Source organism: Periplaneta americana, chromosome 5, assembly GCF_040183065.1.
Source record: "Periplaneta americana isolate PAMFEO1 chromosome 5, P.americana_PAMFEO1_priV1, whole genome shotgun sequence".
Taxonomy (NCBI): domain Eukaryota; kingdom Metazoa; phylum Arthropoda; class Insecta; order Blattodea; family Blattidae; genus Periplaneta; species Periplaneta americana.
In genome coordinates, this window is record NC_091121.1 from 1,122,758 (window position 1) to 1,145,554 (window position 22,797).

Genomic DNA, 22,797 nt, shown 5'->3' on the forward strand with positions numbered 1-22,797 from the left:
ATCATACCAGAGCCACATTAAACATTTACCATGAAGTAATAGGCCTATCTTACTTACAAAAACATGTCCTAAGAACCAAAAACACATACCTCATATGTTAACATTCCATATCGTTTAGTAGGCCTACGTCATCAATTTCGGGAGCAGGACATCCTCCACCAGTTGTTTTTAGTTATTTCTTCAACTAAATGTAAATAAATATATACTGAATTAGAATAATTCACTCTTTGAAGTCCAATATTTCATAATAGTTACGTCAAGGCCTAACCTAAAAATATTACGTATAATATTATAACATTTCTACTTACATTTTCGACATTTCTTCTTGTGTAGTCGAATTCCCGTACGCTGCCATGTATATTTCTTGCTTTTTTTTTTACCACAGAAGAAAAAACAAATAGTTTATTGTAGTTTAATATCGCCAATAACCTCACAAATAAACAGAAACGATTCGGAATCGCTTGCGTCTGAGCATGACAATTGCCAGTCTGCACATGCGCAGTAGCATTTTCAGCATCGTGTAACAGTTTCCAAAGCTAATACGCCGACTAATGTAGCCACTGATTAATCGGCGTCTCTGAATCCTGTAAAAGTAACCTGGCTATAACCGGGGCTAGTTTAGAACGCTCGTAGCATGGGCTAGCGCGATGTCTATGAATAGGGCCCTAATTGTTTATTTACAAACGTAGGGACTAATATCAAAATTCTGTTACAGATAGTTTGTAGAACATACTTTTGCAAATACATTGCAAAAACTGTTTGAATCTATCTTTAAAAACGGTTTAGATATATCGGTTTTATTACAATCCTGCATTGGGTATATTTTTTTCAAATTTGGGTCCCCAAATAATTTTTTTTTTTTCAAAATATTTTTATTTGGTTGAGTTGCCACAGCTATGAGCTCTCTACATACAAAAATTAACAATTTACACCAAATAGGAAGAAAGTTTAAAAAAATACCATCCTCTCCCCTTATGCTAAAAAAACACTGAAGTAATTGTGATAATACTGCAATCATATTAGGGGGAAGTCTTGCAGTACCGACCGCTTAAGGTTTTTGGGTTATAAATAAAAAAAAATCGACTTTTTGACACACTCTTTTGCTATAATGTAAATACATAATATATTATTGAACTCAATGGTAATTACAAAAAAATTCAGAAGTTAATATTAATACAAAACATAAACAAATTAAATGTCCATAAAATCGATACAATCAGAAAATTGGCAGGCAGTACCGGTCACATATTACTTTTGACAAAAGTCACATTCATATGTGTCGGATGTCTCAGGAATGCTGGCACAGGCTTCGTGAGCCCACTTTTGACATGAACGTTGGATCCAATCTTCGTCGTGACATTCCCTCCAAAACTGCATGTAGTTTCCCCCTTTTCGTCATTTTTCTTAGTTGTCTTTCTTGAGCTTTTTGGGAAGAATTTTCCTAATAGGGGACGTTTCGAACGCACTAGGCTCTTGACTTCTCTCTTCAATTTTTCATTATTTTCTTCTTTTAGATATGTCTTGTAAGGACAGGATGTCAAAACCTCATTATTTTCAGATTTTCGGCGTCGACTAAAGGTAAGCGTTCACTACATCGTATCGCACTCCTCGTACGAATCGCACGCAACGGATATTTTAAGCGCAGTGCGTTCACTGTAACGGCTCCACCTCATCTGATTCCCCTATCAGCTGTTTAAAACATGACATCGTACGATATTGACATTACTGAAAACAGAGGAGTTGAGGTTAGGTCTATTAATTACGTCTGTTAGCGAATAAGAATTTGTAATTGCTTCATGCGTCTTAATTGAAGAGGAAGAAACGAAAGAAATATTGGTTACATAATATATTTGCAAGAAACGACTTGATTACTGTAATGGGTACGCCTCAAATTATATAATTCTTCGCAATTTTCTACACGCTAAGTAAGTTTTCCGTCTGCCATTTTGGCGCGACACTGAACATGGCACAACATAATAGTAACAGTTGACCAATTAAAATTGATTTATTAAAGAAGGCCATGATCACACGCATCGGAAAAGTTGCCCATCCGAGAAACGTGGACGAATTTGCCGTGAGCCGATGCGTCCGATACGATGTAGTGAACGCGGTTACATAACAATTACAGCAAAGATAGTCTTTTTACGATCCGTGCGATTCGTCCGATGAGTGCGTTACGATGTAGTGAACGCTTACCTTAACTTCTCGCTTCTTACTGGCATCCGGAATTGGGCTTAGCTGCTGAATTGTTTCCATTACAACAGTGGTATCATTAGGCCATTCAGAATACTGAGGATGCGCAGTGCGTTATGACTCGAACTTGGAATACTGAGCATGCACAGTGAGACACCAATTGGGAACACTGAGTATGCGCAGTTTGTAATAACAGAAAATTCCGAATGCTGACCATGTGCATTGTGTGAAAACTAGAACTTGGAATACTGAGCATGCGCAGAGAGAGAGAGAGAGACAGAGAATCGAACTGGGAAAACTGAGCATGTGCAGTGTGTCATAACAGAAACTCTGAATTAGTGCTGCTCATCGGAGTGACTACTACCGCGGAGGAATCGGAGATTACGAATAAAGCTCTCCACCGGTGATCTCCGTATGTTCCCTCGTAGGTGGAACAGGGAACATACGTAGGGATGCGGTGGTTCGGAGCGAAGCGAAGTTGTAGGACGTAGAGCTCAAGGACGACCGGCGCGTACGGACTGAGGGTAGTTGTGAGTGGAATAGAATGGCACCAAATCGTATATCCGTCGCATGGAAATTCTTTAATTTAGTTGAAGATAATAATAAAATCACACGCTGTGAACTTTGTAGGCGAATTTACTCTAAGGGTACTTCGAATTTGTTACACCATTTGAAGCGATCCACAATCGCGAACTTGAAGAAAGTAAGTAAGTAAGTAAGTAAGTAAGTAAGTAGGTAGGTAGGTAGGTAAGTAAGTAAGTAAATTTAACTGTTCAAAACACTTTTGAACTCTTTTAAAAACGTGTTTACTTTGATTTATATATAAATGTTCTAATAAATAATTTCGTGGTTTTGTGTGCAGACAGAGTAACAATGCGAATGAAAAACTGAAAAGCACAAGAATTTCAGCAAAAAAGGACCCTCTAAGATTGGTCCAGCATATTATTACGAGATGAAACTCCAAACTTCAGTGATGAGCCGCTTACGTGAAATGAAATATGAGTTGGTGGTTGTGTTGCCAGAAAAGCCAAACGCTCCTAGGACGCTAACAGATCCGTATTTGGAAGTCTCTATGGCGTGGACCAGGTTAGATAGATTCTATGAGTAGGTCTAAATTTTAAAATGTAGGTATGTAAGTGTTTAGGCTAACATTAAGAGCCGCGGTTGTGGTACTCGTACTTGCTGTCAAAAATAAATTATTACCATTCAGATACACATTGACGGTTAATTAGTGATATCATCGTTTTCGTAGTTTTAAAATTACGCAAAACGTTTGATACGATTTTTTAAATTGCTTTAGTGATATTGTTCCAAAGGCCCATAGTCTAGAAAAAAAAGTCTTGAAACTTCTATAAAACGTAACTTTCGAGGCAATAAAAATCATACATAACATATGGAATATTTAAAAGGCAACTTGAATTATTAGATTAAAATATTGAGTTTCATTCTGAAACTAAAGAAACTTGTGGTAATAATATAATTACAATTATCCTGAAGTTGATATCCGCTTATATTTTTTATTACAGAGGAAGAGTGACGCGTTTTAGAAGAGGCAGTTCAAATACTGACACCCTTTAACACAATGATCACAATCCTGTCTGGTGAAGAATCTTAATAAATTATTTTGGACAGTAAACTTTAACCCATTGATACCACACGTTTCTTTTGTTCTATTCTGAAACTCCCTTAATATATTTTACGTTAAACTAAACCGATTGGAATAATAATTGACAAAAACTGTTTGTGAATAAACGAGTGTTTCCAGGAAAATATAAATGTTTAGATTAGCTACTGAAAAGCTTTACTTCTGCGTTAGTTTTCAGTTAATTTTAATGTTATTAATTTGATCAGTGACATAAAACTAATACACCTTTCCACATATACTATAAATTTCAAAACTAGAAAAAAAAAATCTGTCAGCTAACACAGTACTTCAAGCAAAACAAGAAAAAAAGAAGAGCCGGAGAGAGAGAGAGAGAGAGAGAGGTAAATAAAAAAGAGAAAATAAACAACAAAATAATACACACTTATTTTAAAAGATACGCGGACGTCAGCGGACTCCAACCACTATCTGATCCGATTAAATGCTCAGCGGAAAATGTATGTCTGCGCCACAGCACATATACAACCTGCGCGGCATCAATCGGAGGTAACCGGAGGTCTCCGATTGAAAGCGCACAAACAACCGCTCCGGAGAAAAACCTAATCATGAGTAGCACTGCTCTGAATCCTAAGCACACGCATTCTCTGAAAACTGGAACTTGGTGAGCCTGCGCATTGTGGTTATAACTCTAACATAAATTATGAGCATGCGTAGTGCGATATAACTCGAACTTGGAATAGTGAGCATGCGCAGTGCGTTAAAACTCGAACTTGGAATATTGAGCATGCGCAGGGCGTTATAACTCGAACTTGGAATAGTGAGCATGCGCAGTCCGTTAAAACTCGAACTTGGAATACTGAGAATGCGCAGTGCTTTATAACTCGCACTCGGAATACTGAACATGCGCATTTCGTTTTAACTCGAACTCAGAACACTAAGCATGTGCAGTGCGTTATAACTCGATCTTCGAATAATGAGCATGCGCAGTTCTTTACAATTCGAACTCGGAATACTGAGGATCCGCAGTGCGTTATAATTCGAACTCGGAAAATTGAGGATGCGCAGTGCGTTATAATTCGAACTTTGGCATACTGCGAATGCGCAGTGCGTTATAACACGAACTTGGAATACTGAGGGTGCGCAGTACGTTATGACTCGAACTTGGAATACAGAGCATGCGCAGTGATACACGGACTGGGAACACTGAGCATGCGTAGTTTTTTAATAACAGAAATTCCGAATGCTGAGCATGCGCACTGTGTGAAAACTAGAACTTGGAATACTGAGCATGCGCAGTGCGTTATAACTCGATCTTGGAATAATGACCATGCGCAGTGCTTTATAATTCGAACTCGGAATACTGAGGAAGGGCAGTGCGTTATAATTCGAACTTTGGTATACTGCGAATGCGCAGTGAGTTATAACTCGAACTTGGAATAGTGATAATACTCAGTGTGTGTGTGTGTGTGTGTGTGTGTGAGAGAGAGAGAGAGAGGAGAGAGAGAGAGAGAGAGAGAGAGAGAGAGAGAGAGAGAGAGGGGACTCGAACTGGGAACACTGAGCATGTGCAATGTATCATAAGAGAAATTCGGAATGCTGAGCATGGGCATTGTACAAAACTGGAACTTGTAATACTGAGCATGCCCAGTGCGTTATAACTCGCAATTGGAATAATGAGCATGCGCAGATTGTTATAACACGAACTTGGAATACTGAGCATGCGCAGTGCGTTATAACACGAACTTGGAATACCGAGCATGCGCAGTGAGACACGATTTGGGAACACTGGGCATGCGCAGTTTGTAATAACAGAAACACCGAATATTGAGCATGCGCATTGCGTTATAACTCGATCTTGGAAGAATGATCATGCGCAGTGCTTTATAATTCGAACTCGGAATACTGAGGATGCGCAGTGCATTATAACTCGAACTTGGAATACTGACCATGCACAGTGCGTTATAACTCAAACTTGGAATACTGAGCATGCGCAGTTTGTTATAACTTGAATTTTAAGTACTGAGCATGCGCGGAGTATTATAACTCGATCTCGTAATACAGAGCATCCTCAGTACGTTATAACTCGAACGAGGAATAATGAGCATGCGCAGAGCATCAAAACTCAAACTTGGTATACTGAGCATGCGCAATGCATTATAACTCGAAATGGAAAACGGACCATATGGAGTGCGTTATAACTCGACCTTGGAATACTGACCATTCACAGTGCGTTATAACTCAAACTTGGAATGCTGAGCATGCGCAGTGTGTTATAACTCGAATTTTAAATACTGAGCATGCGCAGAGTATTATAACTCGACCTTGGATTACCGAGCATCCGCAGTGCGTTATAACTCGAACGTGGAATAATGAGCATGCGCAGAGCATTATAACTCGAACTTGGAGTACTGAGCATGCGCAATGCATTATAACTCGAAATGGAAAACGGACCATGCGGAGTGCGTTATAACTCGAACTTGGAATACTGACCATGCGCAGTGCGTTATAACTCAAACTCAGAACACTGAGAATGCGCAGTGTGTTATAACACGAATTTGAAATACTGATCATTGCCAGAGTGTTATAACGCGATCTTGGAATACTGAACATGCACAGTGTGTTATAACTCGATGTAGGAATAGTGAGCATGCGCAGTTCGTTATAACTCGATCTTGGAATACTGAGGATGCGCAGTGAGACACGAACTGGGAACACTGAGCATGAGCAGTTTGTAGTAACAGAAACTCCGAATGCTGAGCATGCGCATTGTGTGAAAACTAGAACTTGGAATACTGAGCATGCGCAGTGCGTTATAACTCGATCTTGGAATAATGTCCATGTGCAGTGCTTAATAATTCGAACTGGGAATACTGGGGATGCGCAGTCGAATTTTGGTGTACTGCGAATGCGCAGTGCGTTATAACTCGAACTTGGAATAATGATAATGAGCAGTGAGAGAGATATTCGAACTGGGAACACAGAGGATTCGCAGTGTGTCATAACAGAAACTCGGAATGCTGAGCATGCGCATTGTGTTAAAACTTGAACATGGAATACCGAGCTTGCGCAGTTCGTTATAACTCGAATTTGGAAACTGAGCATGCGCAGTGCATTATAATAGAACTTGGAATTCTGAGTATGCGCAATACGTTACAACTCGAACATGGTATACTCAGGATGTGCAGTGCGTTATAACTCGAACGTGGAATACTGACCATGCGCAGTACGTTATAACTCGAATTTGGAATATTGAGCATGCGCAGTGCATTATAAATCGAACTTGGAATACTGGCCATGCGCAGTACGTTACAACTCGAACTTGGAATACTGAACATGCGCAGTGCGTTATAACTCGAACTAGGAATACTGAGCATGCGCAGTACGTAACTACTCGAACTTGGAATACTGGCCATGCGCAGTACGTCACAACTCGAACTTGGAATACTGAGCATGGGCAGTGCGTTATAACTCCAACTTGGAATAGTGATGATGCGCAGTGACAGAGAGAGATACTCGTAGAAGACCGCAGTGCTGGGTCATGGTGCCCCTCTCACGAAAATTTAATATCATTCCATTCCAAATAAGTAAATAGTTCATGTAATTCATGGAATAAAGTCAATCGATAAATTAATAAATAGAGTACAGTATTCTCCATAGTAGACTACTTGTTTTGTTTCGTGCTGAGGCTCTGCAGAATTTTGTTATTTTATAATTTTTTCATTATCGCGCGGCACACCGGTTAAAATTGGCTGTACTTACAACGTCGGTTTTATAGACAAGAGAGATAGTGTCAAAGTTTGATAGATAAAAGGAAATAGGACAGTTTTTCGAAGATAGTTCTTTTGCTCGCATTTCATTATTCCGCCATTATTCGCCGTCGTTGTCATCGTCATCACGGTGGTGCAAAGATCAACCTCCATGTGATGTACCACGAACAATGCTAAAATGGCAAAACGATCGGTGACTTCCACGTGTTTTTTTTAATGAGATAACAAACGCTCGTATCATATAATACAGTACAGTCTTAGAAAAAAGTTTTGTGGCACAGATACTTTATAAAACTGTACATGTTTGTTAAAGACATATCGGCAAAAAATATATTTAGGCTATAGCCAGCAACATTCAAAACTAAGCGCTTCCGTTCTCGAGTTCGCACCATGACGTCATTGTTCTACATGACTTTATCCTAACTCCAGTCTGACCTGTAAAAGCATTTGGTTTTTGCGCAATTTGAAATGCATGTTGCCTGGCTATATTAGTGATAGTGATGGTGGTGGTGATGATGATGATGGTGATGATAATGATGATAATTTGGTCTAATTAATTACAACTCAGTAGTTTGTTGCAATAATCGAACAGTTTCGTAATATGGTTTGGATATCCATAAGACAGAGATAAAATTTGTATATTGCAATTTATTATAATGCATTTTATTAATAGTAGAGTAGATTTATGGAAAGTAAGATATCATTTTTAAAGTCGTATAACTATTTAACGTGTGACATTTTACTCTAGTGCAGTACATCGTCTGGCTTTCATGACCTTTATTAGTCATAAACAGTGCTGGTAACTGGAAGGATGTTACATTTTATTTTTTACCGATTTTTGTTTTTTTGCTGTTTTTTTCTATTGGTGGAAGAAACAGGTTTGTCTTAGTGTCTTTTGGTTTGTTTGCTTTAGCTTTATTCTCAATAGATCTCATTTTTCTAATTTGTATATTTGTATTAGCCTCGTCTTCAGAACTTTTTTGATGTTGAACAAGGGACAAAACATCACTGCTTGCACCTGCAGTTCTTATCGTAATTGAAAATGGAAGGTGTCTTCCCTTATTTTCAATTGTTTTTCTGTATATAGTTAAAAGCTCACTGTCATTACTTCCTCTTGATTTTCTCTTTGCAACGTCTTTCTCTTGATAGCACTTTATCTTTGTATTCTGTGAATGGCCAACTCTGACATTTTCCGCTAATAGTGTAGAGTTAACCTTTTCTGTGTTTTTTACCTTGGAAATTCTGATTTTGTCATATTCTTTTCTGTAAACTTTATTTCTAATGTCTGGTTGGTTATGGGCTACGGAAGGAAGACTGTTGCTTTTGGTGCCTGTTTCTGGTTTGATTTTACGTTCATTTGTTTCTGTTTTTCTTTCATTTAGCAAAGCATGATCACCGATGGAGTTATTCATTTTCGTTACAAGTGGCGAAATTGCTTCTTTATTCGTACTGTCTGCTTTGTTCGTTGTTTCTGTTGGAGGTGTATCAATGTGTTTATTTACTTTTGTTGGCATAAATGTTCTTTTCGTAACCACAGTTGATGAATGCGTTATAGTTTTGTTGTCGACTTTCTTATTAGTATTTGTTGTTAGTTTATCTCCTAATTTTGCAGGGAGTGAGGAAGACGGGCTCAGATTTTTTATTGTTTTCATATGATTGAATGAAGTATCATCAAGATTTTTCTCTATTTCGTGAACAAACGAATCTAAACTTTTTGTTGGGCTGGTTTTAGTGCTTGAGTTTTCTTGTGATTTATCAGATACTTTCCGTGGTTGTACTTTCTGTTGGTTTTTTTCCTTAAATTTTCTCTGCTGAGCATTTGACTTCACATATTGTCTTCCACACGGGCGACGTGCAGCAGATACCCACTTTTCTATTTCGATTGGTATGTATTTGATGCAGACTTCTAGCTCTTTCATTTCATCTGCCACAAATACCTGAAAATTCAACACATTTTATGACATAATCCTGATATGATACAGGTATAACAAATAGAAGTGATGGAATTTAAAATGAATAAATTAGGCTATAATAAATCAATATCGGTATACAGAGTGATTAATGTAGTAATACTGGCACATGCAGGGCCTATTTTGAATGAAAGAAGTTCATAATAATGAACATGGACCAGAATGTGGATAATAATTTACACGATCATTTTCTTTATTGTGAAAAGTGTATTATCGGGGACCAAGCTTTGTCCTTGCGCAATTTACTTTGCTGGTTGTATACATAAAAGTATGTTACATATGCCCTATTTTTTCTACATTTGTATCTTTTATCATTTCTCAGAAAAGTGCACCCAAAATTGAGGGATTTAACATTGCAAGATACGAAAATTTGACACCATTTTTCTGCACTTTCTTATTTTTTATGAAAGGCCAGCAATCTTCGAGGTCGTCTACATTTACTATTCATATGCATTCATTCAAGGGAATTAAAAGGGAAAATAATATGTAAAAATTTGCAGTAAACATTGTTTTGCACAGAAAGAACAAACATACTATCATATAAAACAAGTTAAAAAATAATAAAGGGAGTCTGTAAACCGAATTTTGACAGCAAAATTAAATTTTGGTTTTTATCTTTTTTCGGTACTTTAATATATGTAAAATGACAATATGATTTTATTTCTTCTGTCAGTTTTTAGTCCTATCTTCAGAAAAAAATATTGTAGTAATTCTTAATGCAAAAAAATGTTATCAATGAAACATTTTTTTTGCCAACCGCTCAGTGAAATTTTAAATTTATATAGCCGGTTGTATACATAAAAATTATGTGGTGATATTCAAGAAGTTTAACAACCAGTTCTCTCATGTGTACCTATGTTAAACATATACGGTTTATGTCCATGGTAATTGCAAATATTACCTAGAATATCATTACTGTACAGGCCTATTTAGTCACATGATAGACTATAGTGAATATTGGTCCCCAAAAATAATAGACTACTTTTGTAGATACTGCAAAATTAAATATTTAATGTGTAATTAATACGAGTTTAATTATTCCAAATTATTCTACTTTGACCACATCTTGAGTTCGTTATTGCTGATAAGTGATACCTGTATCCTTCCCTTCTGCACTTGTCTGCTTTTTGAGTCGGTGTAGCTCTTGGGCTCGCAGGTAATGAGGATTCCGCCATTTTTAACATATTTGAGTGGGCCCGTGTCGGGCAGAATGCTCAGTACCCAGTCGGGAGGGTTTTCGGACACAATTGCTCTGAACGGCTCCTCCTCAGCGTTATTAGTCTTCAGCTCGATTGTGTCCATGAGGACGTATGGAGGCTCCAGTATCAACGGATTTGGCTCTATGGTCCATCGCTCTTCAGTTGTGGGCGTAGAAGCTCGCTGTTCCGTTTCTTCTGGACTGAATAATAATAATAATAATAATAATAATAATAATAATAATAATAATAACAATAATAATAATAATAATAATAATAATAATAATAATAATGTGAAGAGTTTGGGCCCATTCATGTTTTTCTTCAGTATAGTGATAATTTTGATTAATACAAGTCAAATCAACAGCCACAGACAGCGAGACACAGTTTAGAGTACAGTAGAACCTCTATTATCCGTGGTAATGAAGAGGGTGGATTGAACGGTTAAACGAAAAAATCGGATAATCCGTGCCGTAATTTTTTTTCATAAATTAAGTGAATAATACTTGCATTTCTTAATTTCCTCCGTGTTCTTGTATTTAACACGCTAGATAGTGAATCAAAAGTTCATCATTCAAGTCTGATTGTCAACGACGGGTTTTTTTAAGGGGCAAGGAAATTCCTTGTAAAGGCTGTCAGCAGAAACATAAGGATAATACAGGTCTTGTGTTGTAGATTTACATACTTTATACACTTTATTGTTGATTTTTATTAAATCACACACAGTTGTAACACCAATCTCGTACTCTGATGCGAGATGAGCCACAGTTTCTCTTTCCCTGAACCACTCAATATTATTTCCATTTTTTCGGTACTTACCACAACACGTTTTCTTTTGATACTCATGGAATATATTTTATACAGAAATTCTACAGTACAGCAACTCTAACAGCAGATCATACTGTGTAAGTGTCAAGGTTTGTAATAACATACTCTAGAAAAAATACGTACTGGTACTAATATAACATATAGTAGTACTTCATACATATGAAGAAGACAGGCTATATATGTCTCTGTAGCAAAAAAAAAAAAAAAAGCAAGAGAAAGATAGTCGGATAATCCAGCAATCGGTTAATAGGGTGACGGATAATCGGGGTTCTACTGTAGTAGGGGAAACATTCAGGTTGAGGGACATACAAGGTGATTCACGAGGATTTACCGTCCTTTACGGAGCTTATTTCTGAAGACATTTTGAGCAAATCGTGAATCACTCTGTATATTTTCATTTTTACACATGGAAGACAATCTGCGCCTTCTGATGAAAATCGAACCTGATATGCTAAATTTGCATTGAATACACTACCACCACCACTATGACCGATGACGATGGTAATAATAATAATAATAATAATAATAATAATAATAATAATAATAAAAATGAAGGAATGATGTAAGAGTAATGGAACGGAGAAAAATTCTCTCCGGCGCCGGGATTTGAACCCGGATTTTCAGCTCTACGTGCTGATGCTTTATCCACTAAGCCACACCGGATTCACCCCGGCGTCGGACAGAATCGTCTCAGATTAAGCTCCAACTCTTGGGTTCCCTCTAGTGGCCGCCCTCTGCACTACGTCATAGATGTCTATGAACGTAGGACCGAAGTCCACACATGTGCTGAGGTGCACTCGTTATGAGTGACTAGTTGGCCGGGATCCGACGGAATAAGCGCCATCTTAAATCACGAAGTGGTTTACGCATATCATATATATTATTTTAATGTACCGAACTACATATGATATTTCCATGCATCCGGTGGTATCCGGTGTGGCTTAGTGGATAAAGCATCAGCACGTAGAGCTGAAAACCTGGGTTCAAATCCCGGCGCCGGAGAGAATTTTTCTCCGTTCCATTACTCTTACATCGTATGATGACGCAGAATATCTGCATGGAAATATCATATGTACTTCAGTACATTAAAATAATATATAAAATGAAGGAAGGTCACCGTTTGAAGCAATAGAGGAAGCAGGACAAAGAACATAATTTCAGTCCTTATAGGCCTACAAGGAAGATAATAATCACTTTTCTCCTGAAAATCGAATCCGATTTGCTAAATTTACATTGCTGCTTGTTGGCATCAGTCGCGAATGGCAATCGGAGGCATTGTCATAGTGATCCGAGTAGGTATATATTAACATATCTATAACGTTTAATAACGTTAAAATCCACAAACGATTAGGGAAAACATGGAAATTTTACTTGAAGCAAGTAAAGCGATAGGTTTGGAAGTAAATCCCGAAAAGACAAAGTATATGATTATGTCTCGTGACCAGAATATTGTACGAAATGCAAACATAAAAATTAGAGATCTATCCCTCGAAGAGGTGGAAAAATTCAGATATATTGGAGCAACAGTAACAAATATAAATGATACTCGGGAAGAAATTAAACGCAGAATAAATATGGGACATGCCTGTTATTATTCGGTTGAGAAGCTTTTGTTATCTAGTCTGCTTCAAAAAATCTGAAAGTTAGAATTTATAAAACAGTTACATTACCTGTTATTCTGTATGGTTGTGAAACTTGGACTCTCACTTTGAGACAGGAACAGAGATAAAGGGTATATGAGAATAAGGTTCTTAGGAAAATATAGGGTAAATTAGGGTCTGTTGGACAGTCGGGCATGTTGGACACTTTGTACTTTAACGTATTACCTCGACACTCGTGGCTACTTCCGTCATTGACTTCTAGCAGAATGTGGTGCCCACAAGTGGCGAGGTAACACGTTAAAGTACAAAGTGTCCAACATGCCCGACTGTCCAACAGATCCTATTTTACCCTATGGGGCTAAGAGAGATGAAGTTACAGGAGAATGGAGAAAGTTACACAACGCAAAACTGCACGCATTGTATTCTTCACCTGACATAATTAGGAACATTAAATCCAGACGTTTGAGATGGGCAGGGCATGCAGCAAGTATGGGCGAATCTAGAAATTTAGAGTGTTAGTTGAGAGACCGGAGGGAAAAAGACCTTTGGGGAGGCCGAGGCCTACATGGGAGGATAATATTAAAATGGATTTGAGGGAGATGTGATATGATGATAGAGACTAGATTAATCTTGCAGGATAGGGACCGATGGCGGGCTTATGTGAGGGCGGCAATGAACCTGCGGGTTCCTTAAAAGCCATTTATAAGTAAGTATGTAGGTATAACGTTTAATAAAATATTTTGAATTCTGGTCCAGAAATTAATAGAGGGAACACTAACAAACCTGTGACGATTTTATAAATATTTTTTTTCTTCTTAAATGAAAAAATTGATTGCATTGTTATCTGTATTTATTTAAATGCACCGTCGAATTTCGTTGTCACTGTTTTAGAATAACTTCAACTTTACCAAAGTAATTTCTTGTTTTCTCATGCTTTTCCTCCTTCTTTCCTACCGTCGTCGTCGTTATCATCATCATCATCATCATCATCATCATCATCATAATCATTTTTTACGGAATGGGTTCTTCTTCTCGATTCGTAACTTATTTCATTCCGTTCATTAGACACACTTAACGTTACAGGAAATTGTATTTATTTATACTATAGCTCTATTGATAAATTGTTTGTGTTTGTAATTTGAAGTAGTTTGCATGATATGTATTATCAATTTCTTCACAACTGATTGAATTGTTTGTGCCTTAAATTTAATTAACTTACTTGTTTTGTATTATACACATAGCTCAACTGATGAATGATCGTTTGCGTTTGTAAATTTAATAATCTGATTGGCTAGTAGAGCCATCGATGTAGCTCAGTCGGCAGACTCGCTGGGCTGCTGCTTCGGAGCTGCGTTCGGGCTTGGGTTGGATCCCCCTTTGGTCTCAAAGAATGGTTTCTTCCGAGGTTTTTCTCCAGCCGTGGGACTGAAGCCGGATGGTCTATGGCAAATCCTCGGCATCAACCCCTTTGATTTGATTACCTGGTTGGGTTTTTCCGAGGTTTTCCCCAACCAAAAGGCAAATGCCGGGTAATCTTTTGGCGAATCCTCGGACCTCACCTCATCTCACTACATCTCGCCAAAATATTATAAAAAATTGCACAAAATTGTAAAAATTGTAGAAAATTATTAAATTGTAAAACTGTAAAAATTTGTAAAAATTGTAATTGTAATATTGTAAAATTTTGACTTGTTCCACATCTTAAAGCTTCATTGCTCATGTAAGATCTATGGAATAAAATGAATGAATGAATGAATGAATGAATAACCTAATTTCTGTTGCACACAATCATATGGAATTCCTGAAATATCCTGTCGCTTTTCTTTGCGGGATTTCCCCCAAACTACGTATAAGGCGAATGCCAAGAAATCACATGACTTACCCTCGCCCTCATGTCTCGCTATCATCAAGTTTACCAATGTTACATAATCGTGCAGTTGGCTCAGCGTTCTTAAATAACAATGAACAACAAATTTTTACTTCTTGTCTTGCTCCAAAATAAAAATAGGTGAATATTACTAATATGTGTGCCCTAAAACTGAATTTAAAACCCAAATTGTCCGATCACGTACCATTTTCCGGAGAAAATGAATTGAATTTTTTATTGAAAAAACTTCTCGTTTCTATTTTTCACTGCTACTGGTAAAATTGCAACACACTAGGGATTCGAAATGCCTCATAATACTTGAAAAATGTGTACTGGATACAAAAATGATGTTACATAGTTTAGAACACAACAACAATAAAAATATATCATGCGTATAATGGGAAAAATCTCGAAATTTGAACTTCAATTTAAAAGAATTTTCTGGATGACTGCTGTTTATAACTAGACTCGGGACTGTCTTTTACAAGGAACCAACAATAGTCTGCAAGCATGCTGGATGATATTTCTTTATATCGCCTTTCCATTTCAGATATTTCTTGTTGAAATCTTTCCCCTATGCTCGTCGCTTACCGCTCCAAAATTAGGGGGAAATAAATCCAAATGAGAATGTAAAAAGTGTATTTTGAGAGAAATATTACACCCCATTTTCTCATATGCACTTGATATGGTTTCCACAACAAGTTCTATGTAGTTGTCTGCTCTAGAATTTCCAAGGAAATTTAAGCAAACATTTTTGAAAGTGCGCCATGCCATTTTTTCTGTAACGGAAAGTTTTCCCTCGAACAAAGAGTCAGCCATAACTTGTGAATTTGTGGATCGATGAAAATAGCCTCTTTTAATTTACTTTCACTCAAAATAGTAAACTTTTCTTTTAAATACTGAAAACCACACCCTTGTTTGTTCATTACGTATACTTCACTTTGAACTGTTATGGAATTTACTGAATAGAAGGGACCAATTTCTGTTTATTTATTAGAAGTACAAAATAACATGCCAACAATCATAAGAACCCGGAAATATGTCGTAAACTCATAAAATGCATTAACTTTTGTTTTGGTTTGCAATCCCCAACCTGCGCCAGATGTTTCCTTGGGAAGCGCTTATCGAAAAGTGAAATCATAGTTTATCTTAAAAACCTTCCTACGTAGTATAAAGAAAAGAGATGCATTTTCGGATTCAGCGCACATCAAACCATAAGGGACACATTGTTTTAAGTCGGGGCAAAATTCTTGTTGTTCAGTGTAATCGATTAAAGTACCTACAAGAGCGGAAAATATTAATTTTCTACCTAGAACTGAAATCTTGTTCACTGGATTTCTGGCACTTGAGCTTCAAGCTTATTTTCTTGTTCATTACGAATTTATTAAAGTGAGTGAATATAAACTGGATTCAGAATTGTCTGTGACCATTTGCTATAGACCTAATTATGACTAGAGCTCGGATTTCATTACTCTCTTCGCTACTGTTAATTGCGCAGCAAGTATATTTAAACTTGGAATAAATTATAAATAGAACACATTTGTAACCAGTTTCTGAATCACTTCTCGTTTCCTACAGATACGGTCAGGCGAGAAATATTATAGGGCAATTAAATACAGTAGAATACAAAATAGTACATAAATTAAATATACTTCTAGAGGTCTATACAGGGCGATTCTAAAGTTTTTAACTATTTCGGAGGTCGATAGAACAGTAACCATGACAGATATAACGAAAATGCTTATAGCAATGGATAGGTTATCTCTAAAAGTTTCGTACATACCTTACAGGTGTTTCATATGTCCACCGTTGGTGACGCGGAAGCCATCAACCCTGTAGTCAACCTCCTGCCACATTTCCCAACATTTGACGATCGATACTAGCGACTACATGCGTGATTTCCTCTCGCAGCTGTGCTAAATCACGTGGCAATGGGGAACGAACACATGATCTTTGACATAACCCCATAAGAAAAAATCACATGGGGTAGGTCAGGTGGCCGTGGGGGCCACGGAAGAAGAGGAGAATCATCTCGAGAAGCACGTCCATTCCAACGACGTGGAATTTCAGCACCGAGGTAATGACGGTCGGTATGACGAAAATGATGTGGAGAGATGTTCTATCCACTGATACAAGCATTTCCGCTATGTCTGTAATGTTACTGTTCTATCGACCTCCAAAACCAGGTAAAGACTTTAGAATCGCCCTGTACAAGAAAAGTCACTGGTTCACGGATCTGCATTAAAATAAAAAAAAAAAAACAATACGGTATACATTCTGAATGGATCAAACGAGTAAACAAGTGTGAAGACTGTTGTTTCAAACGATATTTTAGTTGAACGTGTCCGCTCAGAGCTCGTTACGACAAACTCCGGCTACACTATAGCATTAACATATTTCCATATTTCCACTGTTTGGTGAATGAAATCCGATTTACGGTTAATACGATTTAAATCAATAAGTGGTCATGTCTACCTTGGAGCTGATGGCGGTGGAACTTTCACTTCTCTTGTTAATCTTCCTTCCTTTTGAAGAATTGCTTCTATGATATAATCATTTTGCTTTCTCATTTCTCGATATTTTTGTAGAATGTCATCCAGTGTGGCATCAGGATTTAGGAGAATGCTGTCCTGAAATGAGACGATGTGGTAATTATAAGTATAGGCACTGCGCGTCGGTACCTTTGATGTAGCAGTTCCTTATTTCAGTGACCTTCAAATCAGCTCTACCTGCATCAACGGGAGGTTCTACCTTTTTCCTTAGAGTTGGCGCTGATATCGCACCAGCAGTCGACAGCAGAAATACCGGTACTTTTCAGCAGATTTGTCAGCGAATCAGGGTTGCTGTTCCACCGTTCACGGGTGCTCGATCGTCCTCTAGAGTTCGGAAGTGGAATTATATTCTAACTGAGCGCATGCGCTCAGAAAAACAGACCAGGGAAATTGAAGCGTTGAGATCAGTAACTATTTAAGCAAAATTCGAGAAAAATGCAAAAAAAAACTTTTTTCATTTCTTTCCTAATTATTATTTTTTGCACGTTATATTTCTGGTTGTTTTAGTGATCAAGACAAAGTAGTATACCAACTTTTAAAGTCGTAACACTTGTGAAAATATCCAAAATTTAATTTCAAATTTTCAAAAAATGAATGACTAGAAGTGGACTTGAATAGTTATTGATGATTGCTTGTTTACTGTGTCCCATCCAATTTATTTCTACTCGTCATTTAAATATTAAAACCACATTTCAACAAAGCCCTATTAAGAATTATGGAATGCACAAACTATACGAACTCTATAGCCTAGTGATTATTTATTTATATACTGTTAAATTAGTGACGTCATTCATTGTGTTCATTTTGAATTGAAATTAATAGTGACTTTCAAGGTTCATTACTTAAATGCTATAAATTTATGTTTCCGTAGGTGATAGCCCTGCCAAGACTCTGGAATTCGCTACCTGCTAGCATCAGGGACTGTCGAAATAAAATTGAATTCAAATGCAAACTTACTAGGCACTTGGTCGGTAATTGATTTCTTGTAAATAGTTTCCTTAATCTATCACAAAATATTTCAATATCCAGTAATTTCATCACTATACAATTTTGTTATTCTAGGTTTAATTTGTAATTCAGTAAATATACAATATTCTTTGTTTTTCTATGATAAATTATCTAGCTTTAATTAGTGAGGTAATCTTTTCGTACTTTGATTTTTATTGTAATTGTAATTGTAAATTTAATACTAATTGTAATTTTATTTGTAACTGTAAATTTAATACTAATTGTAATTTTATTCTTCATATTATAGGTGGAATCTCCTGGTAGAGGGGTAGAGAAGGCCTGACAGCTTTATCTCTACCAGGTTAAATAAATAAATACTAATAAATGCTAATACTAATACTAATGATAGGAGGAAAGTTTTCGAAAATTTAAAGCAGGTTAGGTGCAAAGAAATCTCAAAGAAACTACCGACAGGAAATCTAGGATAATTGTAAACCTTGTAACGAGATAACGCATTATAAATAAAATGAATTTATTACAATCTTTTTTTGAAAATTACATGCCGCCACTGATGAACCTTGGCACGGGCAGAGAATGTAAACAACTCCATGCGAAATTCGATTATCCCCAATAGAAGTGGAGTGAGGCTGACGTCATATTTCCCCTACTTACGGATTCTGCAGGCCTGTACCAGAGACCTGCAAGAGAGCGATGCTTAACGATATCTGAGATCGGTTTTACCGAATGCACTTCGTGTGTAATCGCTCGAGCTCGGGTTTGGCCTGCGCTCGCTCGAGCTCGCCCGGGGGATCGCTCCCCTGTCGGAACGAGCGCTCGCTTCAACCACAGTACGCGAAGCAGTAAGCTACAGTACTACGTAGTTCAGCATTGGTAAAAATCGAATGCATTCATTTGATTATCAAAACCATTCGAAATAATAGAAATATTCACAATATCACTTGATTATTCATTGATTTTGCTTACCACCACAACAAGCCGTATGAAGTTACACAAAATATGTACTCGCATAACAGAATGTGTTCCATTTTAAGATAATGATAAGAGCTTCGAGTTCAGAATCATATGACGCAAAAATAGAATGATAAGCTTCGAATGTTCTGTGTGGTTGTAGCGTACTGACTCTTCTAACAGCCCCAGTATCTGACCCTGATCTTTATTAAATTAAACACCTGACCTACATGGCGATAAGAAAAAAGAGCGCTGCTCTCAGGCTATAGGCCTACGTATAGAATGACTAATCAACATACTGCAATGTTATTGAACAATTCATTCATGCATTCGAATGATTTAATCCTACAATGGAATAATCATAGAAATCATTCGATTGTTTTCAACAATTATATATTTTAGTGGAAATTTAATTAATTACATATTTTTCTTTGTTTAGATTGAAACAGCCTGAAATGATTTTCTGTATAAATATATTTCATTCCTACTCAGTTTAACATTTAACTTCAAAAACAAACTGAGACACAAATTTAATCGTGATAATATTGTAAATGCAAATGAAATGTTTCGTTTTATTACTATAAAATGTATATAAAACCGAGAAATTACATTTAATACGTGACAACTAAAAATGTCTATCGAAGTATGAAATGCAAATAATAAATTAGTAGCGATATATTTTGTTTCATCTCGAACGTAATATGAACTTTACTCATTAACTTGGGAATATTTTTATTTTAGTAGGTTATTTTACGACGCTTTATCAACAGCTTAAGGTCCACACCTGTGGAGTAACGGCTAGCGCGTCTGGCCGCGAAACCAGGTGGCCCGGGTTCGATTCCCGGTCGGGACAAGTTACCTAGTTGAGGTTTTTTCCGGGGTTTTCCCTCAACCCAATACGAGCAAATGCTGGGTAACTTTCGGTGCTGGACCCCGGATTCATTTCACCGGCATCATCACCTTCATCTCATTCAGACGCTAAATAACCTAAGATGTTGATAAAGCGTCGTAAAATAACCTAATAAAATAAAAATCAACAGCTTAGGTTATTTAGCGTCTGAATGAAATGAAGGTGATAATGCCGGTGAAATGAGTCTGGGGTCCAGCACCGAAAGTTACCCAGCATTTGCTCGTATTGGGTTGAGAGAAAACCCCGGAAAAAACGTTAACCAGGTAACTTGCCCCGACCGGGATTCGAACCCGGGCCACCTGGTTTCACGCTGACCGTTACTCCACAGGTGTGGACAATCCTATGTACTTTAAGGTATTCTTATCGCTTACTTCTCCGAATTTAGTCCAAGCAGAGCTAGTAGGTAACTGCTTTCCCTTTTCTTCCACTACTCTGACTCTGCTGATTTAACTTTATTTTCGGCATATACTTTTGACATCGTGTCTTGTAATCTTATACCATCAACAGAGACGGTGTCCGAGCCTCTGCTTGAGATCGACGTCGATACTATTGAATCATCTTCAACATTCGTTTTGATGAAACGTACTGATTAGACAAGCCTACATTCACCTACTGCTTACTGCTACCGGAAGAGCACTCATGAACACCGAGCGCTCGTCGTCAGACCCGATCGCTCGGTGTGTTGCCTTACTTCGTGATTTATCGGAACTATTCGTATATGATCGCTATTCATTCAGTCAGTGCCTTCTTGGACTGATAACGATATCACGCGCTCGCTCTCTTGCAGGTCTCTGGCCTGTACTAGGCATTTCCTACTGTCAGCTTTGTGACGTCACACGTCTTTGCTCTCGCGTTCCTTGAGAGGGGAAGCATAGCTATAACAGCAAAGTAGCGGGCGTGGCAGTGGAAGGGATGGAGATGTTTAAATAGCGGTGACAACATTACCCTCCCTCACGTGCTCTTCAGCTCTGCTCCAAGAAGGGAAACGCGCTTCGACGTCACAGGTTTTCCAGTTGGAAATGACTATTTAACATGATAATGCAAGTAAATAAGAGTATTTCATTTCTTTCTAACGCATGTCAGTGCTAGTTGCTCTGTATTTTATTCTTGCGCTGTGACTAAATAAGGCAGTGTTAAAAGTGCCATAAATTTAGGACAATGAATATTATTATTGTTATTATTATTATTATTATTATTAATTTAATGCTCCAGACTATTAGAACTCAGTCATTAGTCTTCTAGCCTCCCAATATATTTGTCCATTCGTCTCGTTCCAGAATTTGTGAAGTGTAGTACTTTTCCTAAGATGGTCGCAGTTCATGGTGCCATTTCCTCTGCACAGCATATAGGGTAAACCATACAGTTATTGGCCACTTAAGGAAAGTTTTATGTTTGAAAGTCGAGGATTGCAATGCATTATATTGTAAGAATGAACTGTTTGTGCATCTGTAATTGTCAATTATTTCTTTATTCAAAACACTGTTACACAAATGGATTCAATAATACTGTGTGATACTAGTGACCATATAAAATTGATATGTATGAAATTACAGTTATTGGCCACTTCTTGACAGTTATTGGCCACTGACTGTATAGTTATTGGCCACTTCACAATTATCAACTATAACAGACATTTATTTTTGTTTTGGCTGCAAATATTATTTTAAACTGTTGCTATTATTTCTATTAATTATTTACACATGCATTGCACTGCCCTAACACCAGTTTTATGTAAAATATAAATCCACATGTCTCTTTGCTCTGTAGGCCCTTATTTATATGTTGCTAGTTTACCAAGTTCTTCAAGGAAATCATCATCCTTCGAACTACCCTTAAGGTCCATACTGTTATGTGAATCTTCTTCTTTATAAAAATGAGTGACATAGGGAGATATCACCATCTTTTTCAGGAATGTGTTGTCTGTGTTTACGTGAAATATAATTTACATAAAATACTTTTTTACAATCTTCACATCAAATTTCACTGAAAGCTTCTTTCAAATGTTACAAATTGGACTTGATTCATTTTGCAATTCTCTGAAAAGTGTTCCTTTTGTCATTTGTGTTTTCTCTTTTCTTTCTTTCGCAACTTCACGTTTTCTCATTCTTTTTTCTTTTCTTGGACAACTTTCTATTCGCGCTTCTTTCTATGCATATCCTGGTAGCTCTGTGATATTATCGAAAACTGCAATCTTTCTATATCATGTTTGCCTTCTCTTTTAGGTGTCTCTGGCCACACCAGAGACTTTCCGATTGATGTATTCTTGACTCTTTTGAGCATGGAAGATATTTTCTTACTTATGTCCTTTTTACTTCGTTATTTAACGACGCTCTATCAACTATGAGGTTATTTAGCGTCGATGGGATTGGTGATAGGGAGATGATAATTGGTGA

General features: G+C 37.2%; 1 protein-coding gene across 3 annotated transcripts in view; it reads right to left on the minus strand.

The window, feature by feature from the left end:
* LOC138699406 (muscle M-line assembly protein unc-89-like) overlaps window positions 1-22,797 on the minus strand; it is a 32,430-nt gene that overhangs the window by 3,904 nt on the left and 5,729 nt on the right. Inside the window, exons 3-6 of one of the 3 annotated variants that reach the window (XM_069825267.1) lie at window positions 17,501-17,655; window positions 10,629-10,932; window positions 309-9,500; window positions 90-184 (exon numbers count right to left, since the gene is read on the minus strand). In XM_069825267.1, coding sequence (XP_069681368.1) covers window positions 8,385-9,500; window positions 10,629-10,932; window positions 17,501-17,655 — 1,575 coding nt within the window. In that variant the 3' untranslated portion in view covers window positions 90-184; window positions 309-8,384. Of the gene's footprint in view, window positions 1-89; window positions 9,501-10,628; window positions 10,933-17,500; window positions 17,656-22,797 lie in introns of all 3 variants that reach the window. The other 2 variants (XM_069825266.1, XM_069825268.1) reach the window with 2 other exon arrangements.